This window comes from Danio aesculapii, chromosome 5 (assembly GCF_903798145.1).
Source record: "Danio aesculapii chromosome 5, fDanAes4.1, whole genome shotgun sequence".
NCBI lineage: Eukaryota > Metazoa > Chordata > Actinopteri > Cypriniformes > Danionidae > Danio > Danio aesculapii.
This window is the reverse complement of record NC_079439.1, coordinates 38,528,035-38,544,310: the sequence shown is the minus strand read 5'-3', so window position 1 is coordinate 38,544,310 and position 16,276 is coordinate 38,528,035. Positions and strand designations below refer to the sequence as shown.

The 16,276-nt window shown below is 36.5% G+C and overlaps 1 protein-coding gene across 1 annotated transcript; it reads left to right on the top strand.

Moving 5' to 3' along the window:
- The first annotated feature begins 32 nt into the window (after positions 1-32).
- Positions 33-15,971, top strand: il13ra2 (interleukin 13 receptor, alpha 2). The gene is made up of 10 exons (XM_056458144.1): positions 33-118; positions 1,543-1,675; positions 3,481-3,632; positions 4,265-4,418; positions 9,066-9,186; positions 10,654-10,838; positions 10,924-11,075; positions 14,102-14,258; positions 14,946-15,060; positions 15,149-15,971. Exons 2-10 carry the CDS (start codon positions 1,570-1,572, stop codon positions 15,246-15,248), a joined length of 1,242 nt encoding a protein of 413 aa, XP_056314119.1. The 5' UTR covers positions 33-118; positions 1,543-1,569; the 3' UTR covers positions 15,249-15,971.
- The last annotated feature ends 305 nt before the right edge of the window (positions 15,972-16,276 follow it).

The window sequence follows — 16,276 nt, the reverse complement described above, 5'->3', positions numbered from 1 at the left end:
TGGTAGGTTTCCTTATAATAGGTCTGGAGTTTCTGCTTAATAACCAACAGGAGGCGTCTTGCCTACAAAATACCAGAACAGAACATGAGTGCATTCAGTCCATCCACAGGCACTGACTGTGAGTATACAGTACTTGTTTCCTCTGCTCCTTTGTACTTCAGTAGCTTTCTCTGTTTGACATGTGGATGTTTAGTCTTCTTTAGTATCTTCAGATCTGCTTTATTCATAGAGAAGCCTGATTTAACTGTATATGCTAATTTCATTTATAATATGTGTTTTATGTGTCATCATTTATGGTGAATATTTCAGTTTATCAGAATAACAGCTTTTATTTTACATGTTAAGTCAAATTATTAAGTTAGATTTAATGATATAAAACTATATTAGAAATTTGTGTTGCTTTTATGCTTTTTAAAATTAGAAACAACTTTTGACATTGCATATCAAAATATATACAGTACATTTCTGTGTGTATGAAGATTAATTTACTTGGTGTATGTTATTATTAATATTTAAAGGGTTAGTTCACCCAAATAATAAAACAAAAAAGAATTTGCAGACTATTTAATCTTGCTCAAGTTGTTCAAAAGGAGTTTCCTGCTCCTGTTGAACACTATGTTGTACTTTGGAAGTCAATGATTACAAGTTTCCAACATTTTTTAAAAATCTCTTCTTTTGTGTTAAACGGAAGAAAGTAATTCATAAAGGAAACAAGTGTGAGTAAATTATTGCAGAATTCTCAATTTTGAGTGAATTATCCCTTTAATTTAATTTCTTGCTTTCCCTTCTATTTTTTATTTTTAGTTTTTTGCAATATATTTCAATATAATGATTTGTGTTAAGGGGAAAATTCACCCAGATATGAAGCTTCATTTTTCAGCCGCTCATTCAGTTTTTTCTTCTGTGCTACCTTAACAATTATCCCTAAAAAGTCATTTTTGCTCAATAAAATTTACATTAGAGTAAACCAAAATACAATGGTTACCAAAAATAACTAAAAAGTTACATTTTTGTCTGCAATAATTATTTAAAATAACCAAAAACACAAATTAGTACAGTATATAGAGTATATCATAGTCTGTGTAAAACAATATATACACACACATTTTTCTTTTTCACATAATTCAAGTTTTAATCAAATTCAGATGAGGTTGGAAGAAGAATGTTTAGATGAAGAGAGACTTTTTTTTCTTCATTTTTTGACAAAGCTATTCATTTCATGCAAAGGACTATTAAGGTATACAGTGATGCAGAACAGCTGTTAAGATGCCAGTGAGCTGATATGATATTAAGCAGTCATTGCTAGTGAAAGTTCAGAACAAACCAGTTTATCATAATAAAGGGGCCACACCTTTTGCGTGAGCGTTTAATGTGTGTGAACAGTTATTCATTTTCGAACCACAAAGGGTAAAAAATGGGCACCAGTGTAGTTGTTGTAAATCACTTTAAACAGAGTGCTGTTTTACCTGCATTGCAGGTCACAGAATAATGACAGCTTATCTTTGGACCGATGTAAATGTTTGATGTTTTATCCCTCTATAGGCACAGATAATAACACTTCTAAAGGACATGCTGCTGCTGCTGAATAGGTTTTCTGCATGGCTCTCTGCGTTCGCTGTGCTTTTGCTGACTCAGCCCATCTCTACATCAGAGGTCATGGCCTGCGGAGCTGCGGGTGAGTTTCCTGACTGATTCCAAAGAATCTATTAAAACAACAGGCACAATTCCAGGCCTCCTCCAAGAGAATCATATATTGTATAAGTTAGTCTGCGCTTGCATGGACAAATCTTGAATCATTTGATACTAAAGGTGTGTTCATGCTTGTTGTTCAGTTCACTTGGTTCACTTGACAATGTCAAAAAGGAAAATGAACCATTTAGTTCTTAGTGTTCACACTATTATTTTAAAGGCTGAACTTGAAGATACAAAACAAAAGTACTGAACATACTGTATAAGACAATGCTGCGTGCTGGGCAGAACAGAGTCTGAACAATGGCAGTGATGCCTTCATCAAACACACTGTTTGAGGCTGGAAAGGCATCTACTGCTTATAAAACATATGCCAGAGTAAACCTCTGATAAATAAGGGACTAAGCTGAAGGAAAGTGGAACTGTAATTCATAACAGTTTCCTTTCTGTTTTTTTTTTCCTGTTTTTGCATCTTGTGATGTGATGTCATGTTTTTGATGTAAATATATGCCTTTAGTCCATACTGCTTTAAAATTTCAGCTCTGAAAATTGATGTAAACCCATGTTTTTGCACACAAAGGATTGGATGCATTCACATTTATCCAAGTGAACCACATGCTACTAACATATCAATTGCACCAGTTTTAACCAAAAATGCCTAGTGTAAACACATCCTAAAACACAGCCCATATTGTGTCTTTAACATTTGCTACATCATCTCCTTTTGACGTGATTTCTTTAGTTTCTTAACTTTATGACTAGACCAACAAAGAATTGAGATGACTTTTTGTCACAGATTACAGAACGTTTGTCTGATTTCACTATATTTCATTATAAAAGGTTTGACTCATGCGACTGACTCAGCAACAGAGTTCATACAAAATGTCTTTCGTCAAGCCAAGTTTTAAAGGATTAGTTCATCCAAAAATGAAAATTCTGATTATAAATACTCATCCTTGTGCCTTTCAATCCCTTGTGACATTCGTTAATTTTAGAGAACAAATTAAGATATTTAAGTGAAATCAGAGAGCTCTCTCATCCTCCACAGACAGCCGAGACGATTAATAATAATAATAATAATAATAATTCCTTACATTTATATTGCGCTTCTCTGGACACTCAAAGCGCTTGACACATTGAGGGGAATCTTTTCATCCACCACCATTGTGTAGCATCCACCTGGAGGATGCGACGGCAGCCATATTGTGCCAGACCGCACACCACACACCAGCTGATTGGTGGAGAGGATTGGTGGAGAGGAGACAGAGTGATGAAGCCAATTATGATATGGGGCCATGATGGACAGAGGCCAGTTGGCAAATTTGGCCAGGATGCCAGGGTTAAACCCTTACTCTTTTTTCGAAGGACATCTGGGATTTTTCATGACCACAGAGAGTCAGGACCTCGGTTTTAACATCTTGTTCGAAAGATGGCACTCACTGAGCAGTATAGAGTCCCCTTCACTATACTGGGGCGTTAGGACCCACACAGACCACAGGTTGAGTGCCCTGCTTAGCTTCAGTGGGCAACCATGTGAGAGTTGCAGAGAGCTAGCTGATTAAAATCTAGCATCACCAAAACATTCCATGTGACTTCAGTGGTTCAACTGTAATCATATGAAGCTTAAACAACACTTTTGAGTGTGTTTACTGTGTACAATATAATGTAGAATTAATGTAATCACGAGGGTGAGTGATTAATAACCGAATTCTCATTTTTGGGTGAACTAATCCATTAGCAGTGCAAAAAATACTGCTCAATAACTTACAGTACATGATTCCTTCCTCACAGTGGATCCACCTGCTAATATCGAAATAACAGACCCTGGCTTTCTGGGTTACCTCAATATTCAGTGGACTCGTCCAGCCAGCCTTCAGAACCTCACGGGCTGCACAGTGCGATACCAGCTCCGATACTACGACACCTATGAGGAGCGATGGAGGGTGAGAATCCATCCACAGAACAGGCCACACACACATTTGTTTTCATTTCAATTAGTAAACTTTAATTTTGCTGCATATTCTGCCACAAAACCAAACACTTTTTGCTTATTTCACACTTCATGGATGCTTCACTCTTTGGCATGATTTAAAATGATATGCTTTGATAAACAGAAGATTTCTTTTGTGCTGATTTTTTTTGGAAATTCCTCGTTGAAGATCTGATTTATTATCATCAATATCAGCCATCCGAATCAAACTGTGTTTTAAAAGCAACTGCATTTAGAAATACAAATATTATCTAAAAACTGAGAATTGTCACATTGGTTTTTCCTCCAAGTCAGTGTTTCATTTCATGAACCACAGTTCAGTGCACACTAAGGTCAATTGCAAGCACTTAGTGAAACAACAGTGTAGAGTTCCAGGGAACTCCAAAAAACCGAGCCAAATTTTTGTTTCATTTAATGCAATCTTTCTGTGACCACAACCACCCGCAGGCAATCTTCAAAAAAATTATAAAAGAATGCTCACCTTATACTTACAGCGTCAGTATAAATAAATTATATAATCCTATTATCCTTACAGGAAAAGCACTGTAATTTGTGACTCCAAATGTGCTGTTTTTTGTTGTATAGAGTGTTCGAACTGTCAAATTGACCTACGCTGCCCAGTTTGACCTTGAGAAACCAGTCAAATTGAGAATCCTTACTGTACTGAAGTGCGCCTGTACCAACGGGACAGAGATCCAGGGAGAAGAGACGGAGACCGTGTACACCCCTGAACCTACAGGTAACATTTATTGAAATCTATTCTAGACCACTAAAGCCAAAACATGTGGTGGATTCTTATTTTATGCAATCTGATTGAAATCTTACTGATTACATTAGTGTTTTAAATATACACTTAGTAATCCTAAGTGTTGCTAAATTGTCCCAGGACAATGTATTAAACAAAATAAGATCAATCCAATACTATACTGTAAGTCATACGTCTCAAACTCGATTCTTGGAGGGCCGCAGCTCTGCACAGTTTTGCTCCAACCCTAATCAAACACAACTGATTCAACTAATCAAGGTGTTCAAGACTACTAGAGACTATTAAGCAGGTGTGAGCTGGAGGTGGTTGGTGCTAAAATCTGCAGAGCTGTGGCCCTCCAGGAATTAAGTTTGAGACCACTGCTGTAGGTTGATGATTACCTGATAGGTTGTCGATTCATGAAATGTTTCATGTCACAGAGCATAGTGAAGCCTCTCACTACTGAAAGCCAGAAAAACGTTTTGTTAAACTTGCAGGCTTGTGCTGTTATCACTTTCAACTTTAAATCATGTTCTGAAGAAATTAATCTTCTGACCTTCTACTTAAAAGTAATACTGTATGTGAAATGCTGCTCCACTTCAGACATCCAACATGAAGTCATTTCCAAGAAGACAGTGACCAATGAGCAACTGATCAACTGTTGAGCAACTGCTTATATTTCACATTGGTCCAACTTAAATGCAGCATGAGTTGAGTTTCAGTCAGTCAAACATCATGACCACTTTTTGACCGTATGAAGTCAAAATGATGCATGATTGTTTCAGTTACGGCCCAAAATTTTTTTTTAAATTAACAAAAATCCTGGATTTTATTTTTTTAAAGCTTTTGAGAAGCAGAGATTAAGATACTGTACCATTACATTTAATTAACACCTAATGCTCAGCTTTTTTTAACTAAAAAACTAAGTAAACTGTTTAACTGAGTAGCTCCACAGTATGTTCATTGGAAGCAAGTCACCATGAACACCATCACCTTGATGGTCAGATGTCTGACTTCATGTGGTCTTCTAGACATTATTTCCAGTCGTAGGTGGTGAAAAAAATCACAGCATTAAAGCATTGATTACGCACAACAAGACATCCATGCTGTGTAAAACTCTAGTTAGGGCTCTAGTTTAACAATCTAGGTGCAAAATCTAAAACGATTGCACATGCACGTTTTTGCGATTTCAGAGACGGAAAAATTTGGTGTGCTTATTATCTTAAAGAGTTATGGTATGTATTAAACATAACGTGCATTAAACCAATCAGAGCCTCATCTAACATTCCCTTTAAGAGTCAGTTGCATCATGCCATGGTGCATTTGCTATTTACATGGCGGACTTTGTAAGTGGAAAGACTGAACACTTCACTTGCGAGAAAACAGTTAAACAGTTCATCTGCAGCGTGAGGATAAAGAATGAGTCTCCCCCATTCAGCCTCTTTACTTTCTCTTTCTCCTTACTTTTACTCTTTACTTTTGTGGATAAGGAAATGGTATTATATGCATTGCACTGAAAACATCCGTAAGCCAACATAATTAATTTCCTTTGTTAAGCACAAAGATTTGTTTCAAAACTATTTTTTAAATTCAGTTCTAATTTCCAGCAAACTAATAAATAAACAGTAATAACGAAGAGTGGTCAAAAGAGTTATATCCAAACATACGTCCTATGCTTATGTCCCCTATAGTGACGCATACATCTCTAAAACCTGACAGGTGGACAAATCTAATATAGTTTTTATTAAAACAAATATTAATATGCATATAATAAATAATACTGCTAATAATAATAACATTATACAAATGCAAATTGTCATGAATGAACTGAAAACAGGCATGGAGGCAGTGATTTTATATTTATGTAGAAAATAATAATTTTTGTCCTATATCCTATAATTTTTTTCATAGGTAAAGATATTGGTGTATTACTGTTCATCCTGTGTATTTTAAGCAATGTGTATTTGGTCCTGCAAAAGTGCATAACTAACGCGATCTGCGCTGGACTTTAGACCTGCTTTCAGTTGCTCAATGATGCTGTCGATTTCAGTTCTTCAAAAGAGCAATGCACCAACAACAATGTGCCTTAACACACCTCTATTTTAGACCAGTATGCCCATGAGTCCACAAAGTGGAGCACATGGATTTGCTATTTGAACAACGTGGTGCAAAACGTGAAAATTAGGGTTTTGAAAATAGCAACAAATTCACGCAAACACGTCTTGTGCCTTATTGCGGGGTGTATGATAGGGCCCTTACAGTTAAGTTCATTTTTGATGGGCTTCATTAAATACAGTGCAGATTTTCTTGAAGTCAGCATAGAACAGAAAGTTAAGATTGCCCTTTTTTCCCATATTGTCATGTACAGACAAGTGAAATATTCCTCAAATGAGAAAACAAAAGTAGGTTGGTGCATGATTTCATCCTTTGGGAACCAGTTGGATAGTTGGTAGATGAGTGTTAGTAACAAAATGGCGGAAGACTGATGAATGGACAAATGCAGGGCTGAATCGAGAATCATGCAGAATAGCTCCGCCCTGAAAGCACTCCATGTGACCAGAAATGAAGGGGGATGTTTCGACGGGAGAAGGGAAGGTTTTGGTATTTGATTAAAGATTTTGAGGGCAAATACAGTTTTTACTAAATAATGAAGTGCACAGATACATCATTTATAACAAGCACTACAACATATAAAGTACATTTCGATTTCATGCTGACTTTAGGATGAGCTTCCAAAAACGAGCCTAAACTATGTCTGTCAAATATTAAGACTGATATACTTTTTTTTTTTTGCTCTAAATTCTCCTCACGAACACTTTGATGTTAACATTTAATGAAGCAATATTTAAAACACTGCCATCAGTTCATACTTCGCTTAACAATTTCCCTGAAAAAGGATGTGATGACTTTTCCCATTCTTATTAGGAACAGAAAAACAGTCAGATAGACTTCACAGGAACACTTAACAAATATATCAGTAAAAATGCATTAACGTAACGCAAGTATTGCATAAGATTTAACGTCTTTGTGTGATGTAATACCTCAGACTTTCAGATATGCAAAACTATCAAAACATAATTACACGAAAATGTAACCACCTGAACTGATGAATGTGAATATGCATTCTGAGCCTTTTTGATCTGAACTAATGTATAAACAAAAACAAAAATGACCAAATGGACCAAACAAATACTCACAAAAACTATTTTAAAATCATGATCCGCATCTAAACACATCTGGAAGGGATTACAACTTTTTCATAATGTGCTGTTTATTTGGGAATTTATTTTGAAGTGAATTAAACAGCCGTTGCTTCATTTTTATACAGTAAATAATCAACAAAATTTCAGTTGAAGGCCTAACCATCTGTTGGATTACGATTCCTCCATTTTGATGATTACTGAGTCTGAAGAAACCATGGATAACAATTTCTTTTGAAGCATAACTGCCATTTCAAAATTATTCATACTAATATAGAACAGAATTCTTCAATATTATAGTTCAGTTCAGAAGTGAGCATCCACATGCATTTCTCAAGCCATTCAATAGCCAACTCTAATAGAAACATTAATTGTTAAAATTATAAATATATATATATATATATATATATATATATATATATATATATATATATATATATATATATATATATATATATATATATATATATATATATATATATATATATATTCTATTTTTATATTGCTTTGGTATCTCATTTGAAATTGCTTACTCTATTTTAATATTATATTTCTGCACCATCATGTCACACTAATGCATTCTTATTTTGTCAGTCATATTTATTTTGTGTCAGTTCACTTGCCTTCTTAAGTTTCGGTTTCCATATTTTCTGATCATTATTTGCATTATTTCTTGTTCACATATATATCTGGGGTGTCAAACTCAATTCCTGGAGGGCCGCAGCCCTGCAGAGTTTAGTTCCAGCCCTGCTTCAACACAGCTATTTGTTGGTATCAATCTACAAAGACTAAAGCACTCAATTAGCACAATCAGGTGTGTTTAATTAGGGTTGGAACCAAACTGTGCAGAGCTGTGGCCCTCCAGGAACTGAGTTTGACTGCTGTGATAAATATTTATTATGCGTATGTGATACACACACACATATACATTGTAACAAAATTGATTGAATATGTTTGTTTCATAGATATTTTAAAATATATATATCTAATTTATATCATATACACATATTTTATATCTAAATAGAGATAAACAATTTCAATTTTTCAAACATATGCATGCCTGTGTGTATTTATATTTACTGTACAGGGCCTATAGAAAATCATGATACTGTGTGAAAATCTATACCTTTACTCACATTACACCCTGCTTTCAAATGACCTTCGAGATAAAATTGTAGAAAGGCACCGGTTAGGAGAAGGATACAAAAACATTTCAAAGGCTGGGAGAATTGATTTCAGGCTTTATGACAAAGGAAGTAATTATTTCAAAGGGTGAGATGATTTTCTAGGAACTTGTACATAGCAAGTATAGACACACTGTCAAAACAACCTTTATTTAGCATTAATTTAATCCAGATTTTTTTTTTGCCCAGCACCAATCACTTTTAAGTGTTTACCTTCTGTTATGATTAACTAACGATGCCTGTGATTTTTCTCTTAGGTTTGGCAGGCTCAAGAATAAGAGACTTTCACTGTATCTACTATGGGAAGGAGCACATGGAGTGCACCTGGAAGTCAGGACCTGTCCAGCCTCCAAATTCAGAGCACTACCTCTATTACTGGTGAGTGATTCAATGTGAATACTGCTTAGATTAGGCTATTAAAACATTCCAAACCATTTAACAGATGCATTAAGCACAGTTGCTCTGTGCCTCAGGGAAACTAGATGTCAGGTTGACGCTCAAGTCAATTACTGTGGAATAGCCTGGATTTTACAAGTGTATTGAGACAATACACTAATGGCATGCAAAGGCTTCCTGTTCCATCTATTCCATGGAAGAAAAATAAATGAAGTGCTATGCTCATTTGGGTTAACAAACATTTGCATTTGGCAAACTTCAACCAATTTGGTTGTGTTCATGGTGGAACCAATAGGATAAACACTTTCTGCTGAACTACAGGCCAAGACAGAGCTTCTTAGCCGCCTTAGCTGTGCTTCCATGAATCTGCATTGCAAAATATCACAGAATCTTAAAGGTGATGCCAAAATACCATTCCGATCATATCCACTCATTCATTCATTCATTCATTCATTCATTCATTCATTCATTCATTCATTCATTCATTCATGCAATTTTTCTAGCTAATTTGCAAGATACTATTACTCAGCTTAAAGTGCTTTTTAAAGGCTTAACTAGGTAAAGTAGTGTAACAAGGCAAGTCATTGTACAACAAGTTTGTACTGTCGCCATTAAAAACAAATAAATGTCTTAAGGGGCTAATAACATTGATCTCAAAAATTTATTTAAAAATAAAAACACTTATTTTATTTCAGCCAATCTAATAGAAATATGACTTTCTTTAGAAGGAAGTGAACATTTCCTTGTTACGTTAAATGTCACTTGGGAAATATGTGAAAAATAATATAAAATTTACTGAAGAGCTAGTATTTTTTGTTTCAACTATGTGTATACAAGGGTTTAGAATGGATGAAGTCCATTTAGAATGGTGTCCCCACCAATATCCACTAATTACTGAAATGACTCTATCAATAATTTAATCGACTTCAACATAAAGTAATGCTCCATCAACTCTTAACCTACACATGCACCAAGTCAAGTTCGCTACTAGTTCACAGTACTATTAACCAAGGCAGTGCAATTAATTAATGGCCTCCATGATTGTGAAAAACAATAACTGGCATAAAACAGTTAAATTATGTCACACACCTCTCTAAATTACTCTACATTCATACCTCCTCAAAGCCCGACTGCAGCTAAATGTAAATTGACTTTTGCAGCATGGGACGGGATTGCTGTTTGTATTATTAAGTGTTTATTTTAAATGATTACGTACTTTAAGCATGTTTTTAAAAGTGCGAAACTTGTGCTGTGCATGCGCTCTAAAGATGTATGTCCCTACCAATGTCAAGAGCGAATCTATGCCTTTGTGTGTATAAATAAACATATATCTTAGACATAGACTTAGACATAAGTCACTTTGGATGAAAGTGTCTGCTAAATTAGTCAATGTAAATGTAAAATGAGTACACTTAATGAGTGACTTAATGAGTGTATCTGTTTTTCCAGGCACAGGGAAATGGAAGAAGCAAAGGAATGTCCAGAATACTTTGTACCATCAAACAATCAGAGAGGATGCAGGTTTCCTCGCCAATCACTCTTGGAGTTTTCCAAGTTTAATATGTGTGTTAACGGATCTTCTTCAGCAGGGAGTCTGAGACCAGCCTATTTCTCCATTGAGATCCAAAACTATGGTAATTACACTGCCAGAACACATAAGCAGTTCATTTGACCCAAAGTGCATAACTGAACATTTGTCTCATTGTCTTCTGTCTGCAGTAAAGCCGGCAGTGGTCTCTTCTCTGCACGTGTTTGAGACTGACGGACGGTTGAAGTTAGATTGGGCGCCACCTATCGGTCAGGTGCCAGAGCACTGCTTGGATTATGAAGTGGAGAGCAGCACTCTAATGGCAAATGGCAAAGAACAGAAGGTATTCTAATCCCTTTATCTTACTTCCTTCTATCCAGCGATCTGCTGTTTTGTGTGCAAACTGTTGTACATTTTTGAGCTTGCTGGTTCATGTTTTAGACGGTTCACAATAATCACACAAAAATTTGGTTGTGCAAGATGTCCACAAATGTTATGATATCTCAGAACTTTATATAAAACTAACTTCAACATATAATACATCCCAAATGTAAATATAAGCCATCAGATCCACTTGATTGCAATGCTTTAAGATTTCAATTCTGCAGATTTAAAGCTCGCATATCTCCCTCCTTAAGAGATCACATTGAGATCATATTCCCGTGATGTGAATTTGCAGGGCAGAGTTCACCAACTGTGAACTTTATGGCTGCATTTTATTTGGCTTTCAGACACATGCTTGCAAATTTCCCAAGCACTTCTGTTCAGGGAATACCCACTGGTCTTTAAAGCCTGGTCCTTTCAAGTCTTTTCTAGCTGCAACCCATCACTGGGAAACATCCACACACACTCATTCACACACACACTACGGCCAATTTAGTTTATCCAATTCACCTATACCACGTGTCTTTGGACTTGTGGGGGAAACCGGAGCACCCGGAGAAAACCCATGCGAACATGGGGAGAACAAGCAAACTCCACACAGAAATGCCAACTGACCCAGCCGAGGCTCGAACCAGCGACCATCTTGCTGTGAGGCGATTGTGCTACCCACTTTGCCACCGTGCCGTCTTGATATAAATAAACAAAAAAAAATGTTGTGTTTACCTTTCTGCTTGTGCAAATGGGAAGCTTTCCGGTCAGCTTAATCCTGGTGGAAAACCTAGCATAAGGGGTTAAAACGTACCAAAATGCTCTGCATGCTTTAACATCACACTCAGAAATAAAGCTACACAATTGTCACTGAATTGGTAGCTTTTTTTTATTTTTAAAGTTACACTTTTTTCCAAACTGACAATTTTTGTACCTTGAAAAAAATTATATTAGTACCTAAATTGTACATAAAGTAAAAAAGCACACCAGTACTGCACCAACAACAGCTTTTGTACCTTAATTTCTGAGAGTGACGATACTGAAAGACTTCATCAAACTAATTTTTATGGAAAAAAGATAAATAATAATTGATTTCAGAGGTTATGTTCAGACAGTAAGCATTATTTTTCTTTTCTGGCAGACTGTCTTCACAATTAAGTGAAGGTTATTTATAAATACATGTTATTTATAAACTAATTTCGAAAGGATCGTGTGCTTATGATTGCTCACGACTGGTCCCACATAAGCTAACACATGATTTACCAATCAGACGATTCCTAAGTCTCCATAAATAACCTAAGTTCCATACCATAGTCATTTTCATTTTGAAGAATCCCCCCTTCCTCCCCTACTCCTCCTGTCCTAGATGGTTGGCACGGCAGCCCAGTGGTTAGCACTGTTGCCCCACAGCAAGAACGTTATTGGTTCTAGTACTACCAGGCCAATCAACATTACTGTGCGGAGTTCATATGTTCTCCCTGTGCTCGCGTGGGTTTTCCCCTGGTCTCCCGGTTTCCTCCCACCATCCAAAAACTAATCCAAATCAGCACTATAGACGTGCTCCTAAGTAGTTATATCTTCATAGCAATCCCTAATTGCACACTAGCTTCAAACAGCAGGGGTGTTCTCAAGATTTACCTGAGCTCAAACTCCCCTCTCGCCTTGCAAACGGGAGGGAGCCCCGGGCTCAAGGATCTTATGAGCTCAGGGCTCTCTCCCGGGACAACATGCCAGACATGCTTTATAATAAATCATCAGCTTAGTGTGAACTCTTGAACTGCAGTTGATAAAACTGCAACCAAACTTAATATAACCAAACTATCTGCAAACTACTGCATGGGAAGCAAATTTACATGTAAATTTACGTGCAAACATATGGACTTGCAAGATCTCTCTATCAAAACAAGCACCCAGTTCAGCTGATTTGTGCAAATGTGTTTGTGTGTGTGTGAGTTAGTAAGTGACGGAGTGAGTGAGTGAGTAAGTTAGTGAGTGAGTGAGTGAGTGGTATTTGTGTATAAACACTTATTGCTGTCGCCAGCATGATTTCACCAAGTAGGACATGTTCCTGGATTATCCATGTTGATCCTGGAACAACATTCCAATGAGCCAATCAGAATTAAGGGATAAGTTTACAGTTTATGTTAAGTTTAGGCTTATGGTTAGGTTTTTGCACTTCTATGATTGTTATCCAACAATTATTCTCCTCTGATTTTTGGAATAATTTACAGTTATGTTTGGGTTTAGGGGTAGGGAATTGGTATGGATTACATTTTCCAACAGAAATGATGTTCCAGGATCAACATAGATGTTAATCCAGGATCGCTTGGCAAAATCATCACGTGCTTGTGGCTTTTCTGTCATATATTCAGATTTTTTTCCTGTATTTTACTTCTCAGATTTACAAGGGTTGCCCACCAGTGGCCATTTGTACAAAATAATTAATGATATATATCAGCGTCAACAAGATGGATGAAAATGAGTGAGGGAAGTGGTGCTAAAAAATGAATTGGGACTCTGTAGTCTGTAGTGCAGCCACATTCAAAATCGGTTCTCTTGAGCTTGTGTTTCTGGTGTCCCTCATTCACATGCCTATAAATGAAAGTCAGCAGAGTGAAAGGTGTTTCATAACCACCCCTTTCCACTCGCAGATCACTTTCTATGAGTACTCTGCTAATGTGCTGATAAGAATCAGGTGTATTTGATAAGAAAAACATCCAAAACGCCTTTAGCAGCACAGCAGAGGAAAACTGATGACAGGACGCTTAACATTTTCATTGCGGTGCAAGAGCTAGTAATTAGTAAACAGTTCTTGAACATGAATGACATGAACAAATACCACCCACTTGCATTTCATTCTGAATCTTGGCATGCACCGTTAAACAAATGTTTGATTAAGATTGTGTGCCAAACCAAGCAATAACAAAAAAGAAAGAAAGAAAGCCAAGAATCCCATCTGTCAAGCCAATCTGTCTTATTTTTATTTTCTCCTTTCAGCAAACGGAGATTCTAGAGAATTTGGATCTGGACACATCTTATGAGCTCCCGAGAGAAGCAGAAAGTAAGAAAACCTGCTTTCATCTCAGATCGAAAGTCAATATGTACTGCGCTGATGGCGGATTCTGGAGTGACTGGAGCCAAACAAAATGTACAGGTGAGACAGATTTTTAAAACTGACAGTGATTAATTTCAGTCATTCCTTTAGTCTTCCCAATTAGTCTTTTTATTATTTCAGAACGTTTATTTTAAGATGGGTTTTTAATTTTTTATAAGATTCATCAGCATGCCACACTTTGAGCTAGACTTTATTGTAGGGATGAACGGGATGCTAAGGAAACAGTGGGATGAAGGGGAAGGGAAGTTAGAGGATAAACGGTAAAAAGGTACGTAGGTTGATCGGGCATCCTATGAATGCCCAGAGATTCAGAGTTGGGGTACTGTCTCTGTAATATTTTGGTAAAGTGATTGGACCCCCTGAATGAACTTAGGAGTGAAGACAGGGTTATAGGATTGTGAATGGGAAGCAAGGAAATAGAGGGAGGATGGGTTCAAAAGAACGAGAAAAACAGGAGGGCTGGCCTGCCTTAAATATGTTTTAGGGAGTAGGTGATTGGTTAAGGAGACAAAGTGAGGTGTGGTTCCACTGCCGAACCTTTGTTAACAAGTCAACTCCATCAAGTCAAATCAGATATTGTACCTTGACATGCTTTTCTGCTTTTAACTTTTTTTTATGAATAAATGAAAATGTGTCTGCTAAAATGTTAGGAATGATCCTCATACTTTAAATAGTTCTTTGCGGTTTGATCATTTATTTATTTATTTTTCCTTCTGTCACCTTCAGAAGAGAAAGAAACTGAAGCCAAACCAACATTGAATTATCGTTTACTGGACCTGGTGATGATTGGCACTGCTGGAGTCATCATCTTCTGTCTTTCCTTATGGATATTAATAAGGATGTAAGTTTTCAGCCAATAGAAACAAATAAATGCACACACCTTTATTTTTGCCATTTGTTGACTCTCATACTAATTTCTGTTCTGACAGCTGCATAAAGCCGTGCAGCAAGAAGGATGTCATCTACACGCTGTACAAGCAGAAGGTCAACGAGACCATGCCTTCAATCTTCAGCCCCATTTTTAAGTGATGATGCTTCCTATGACCTGCTAATGCTGCATTACCATTCATACCTAATACTACATCACTAAATGCACACTACTCAGAGAAATAAACACGAGGAGTGAGACTTCAGAGCCCTCGCACAGTTTACCTGGTAGTGGATTCAAAGTGAACACTGAGAGGCTTGTGGAGCAGATTTGTGGAAAACCAAAAGAACCACAGCACTGACCTGAATGTAGAAACCACTTTGTTGTTTACCAAGCCACTCTACTACTAGCTGATGTGTTTACACGAATGTTATGTGCCTGTTAAAGTTACTCATATATACATATTTTATATTTTATTTCAAATGCCAGTGGTCTTGCCAGTTTTGCCCAGTTTTCAATAGTATCTATTCAGTCTTGAATGTTTGTTCTTAAAATAAATGCCCATGATCTTGCCAGACATGACGTACTGTACAGTTTCAGTTTTGTCTTTTACACTTTACCTATTTTTTTCTTTCAATTTCTTGAATGTATGCAGTTTTTAAAGTAAATGTATTAAAATTAATCATAGATGTTTCAGATGCCAATGACATTGCCAATTTTTGATCGTTTTTACATCTTTTTCTTTTAGCCAGATTTTGTTGAATTTGTGTTTATTTTTTACAGTAAATCATATACTGTATTCGTAAGATGCCAGTAAACTTGCCATTTTTGTGTACTTTTACAATTTGCGTATTTTCTATTAATATAAAATATTCTTGAATAAATGATCTGTTTGTGTGTGTTTTTTAAAGCTAAACATACTGACCAAAGTCAGTCCAGGGCAAAATTACACTCACCGGCCACTTTAATAGGTACACGTGTAGAACTGCTCATTAACGCAAATTTCTAATCAGTCAATCACATGCCAGCAACTCAATGCATTTAGGCATGTAGACATGGTCAAGACGATCTGCTGCAGTCAAACCGAGCATCAGAGTGGAGAAGAAAGTTGATTTAAGTGACTTTGAACGTGGCATGGTTGTTGGTGCCAGATCTGGTTTGAGTATTTCAGAAACTGTTGATCTACTGG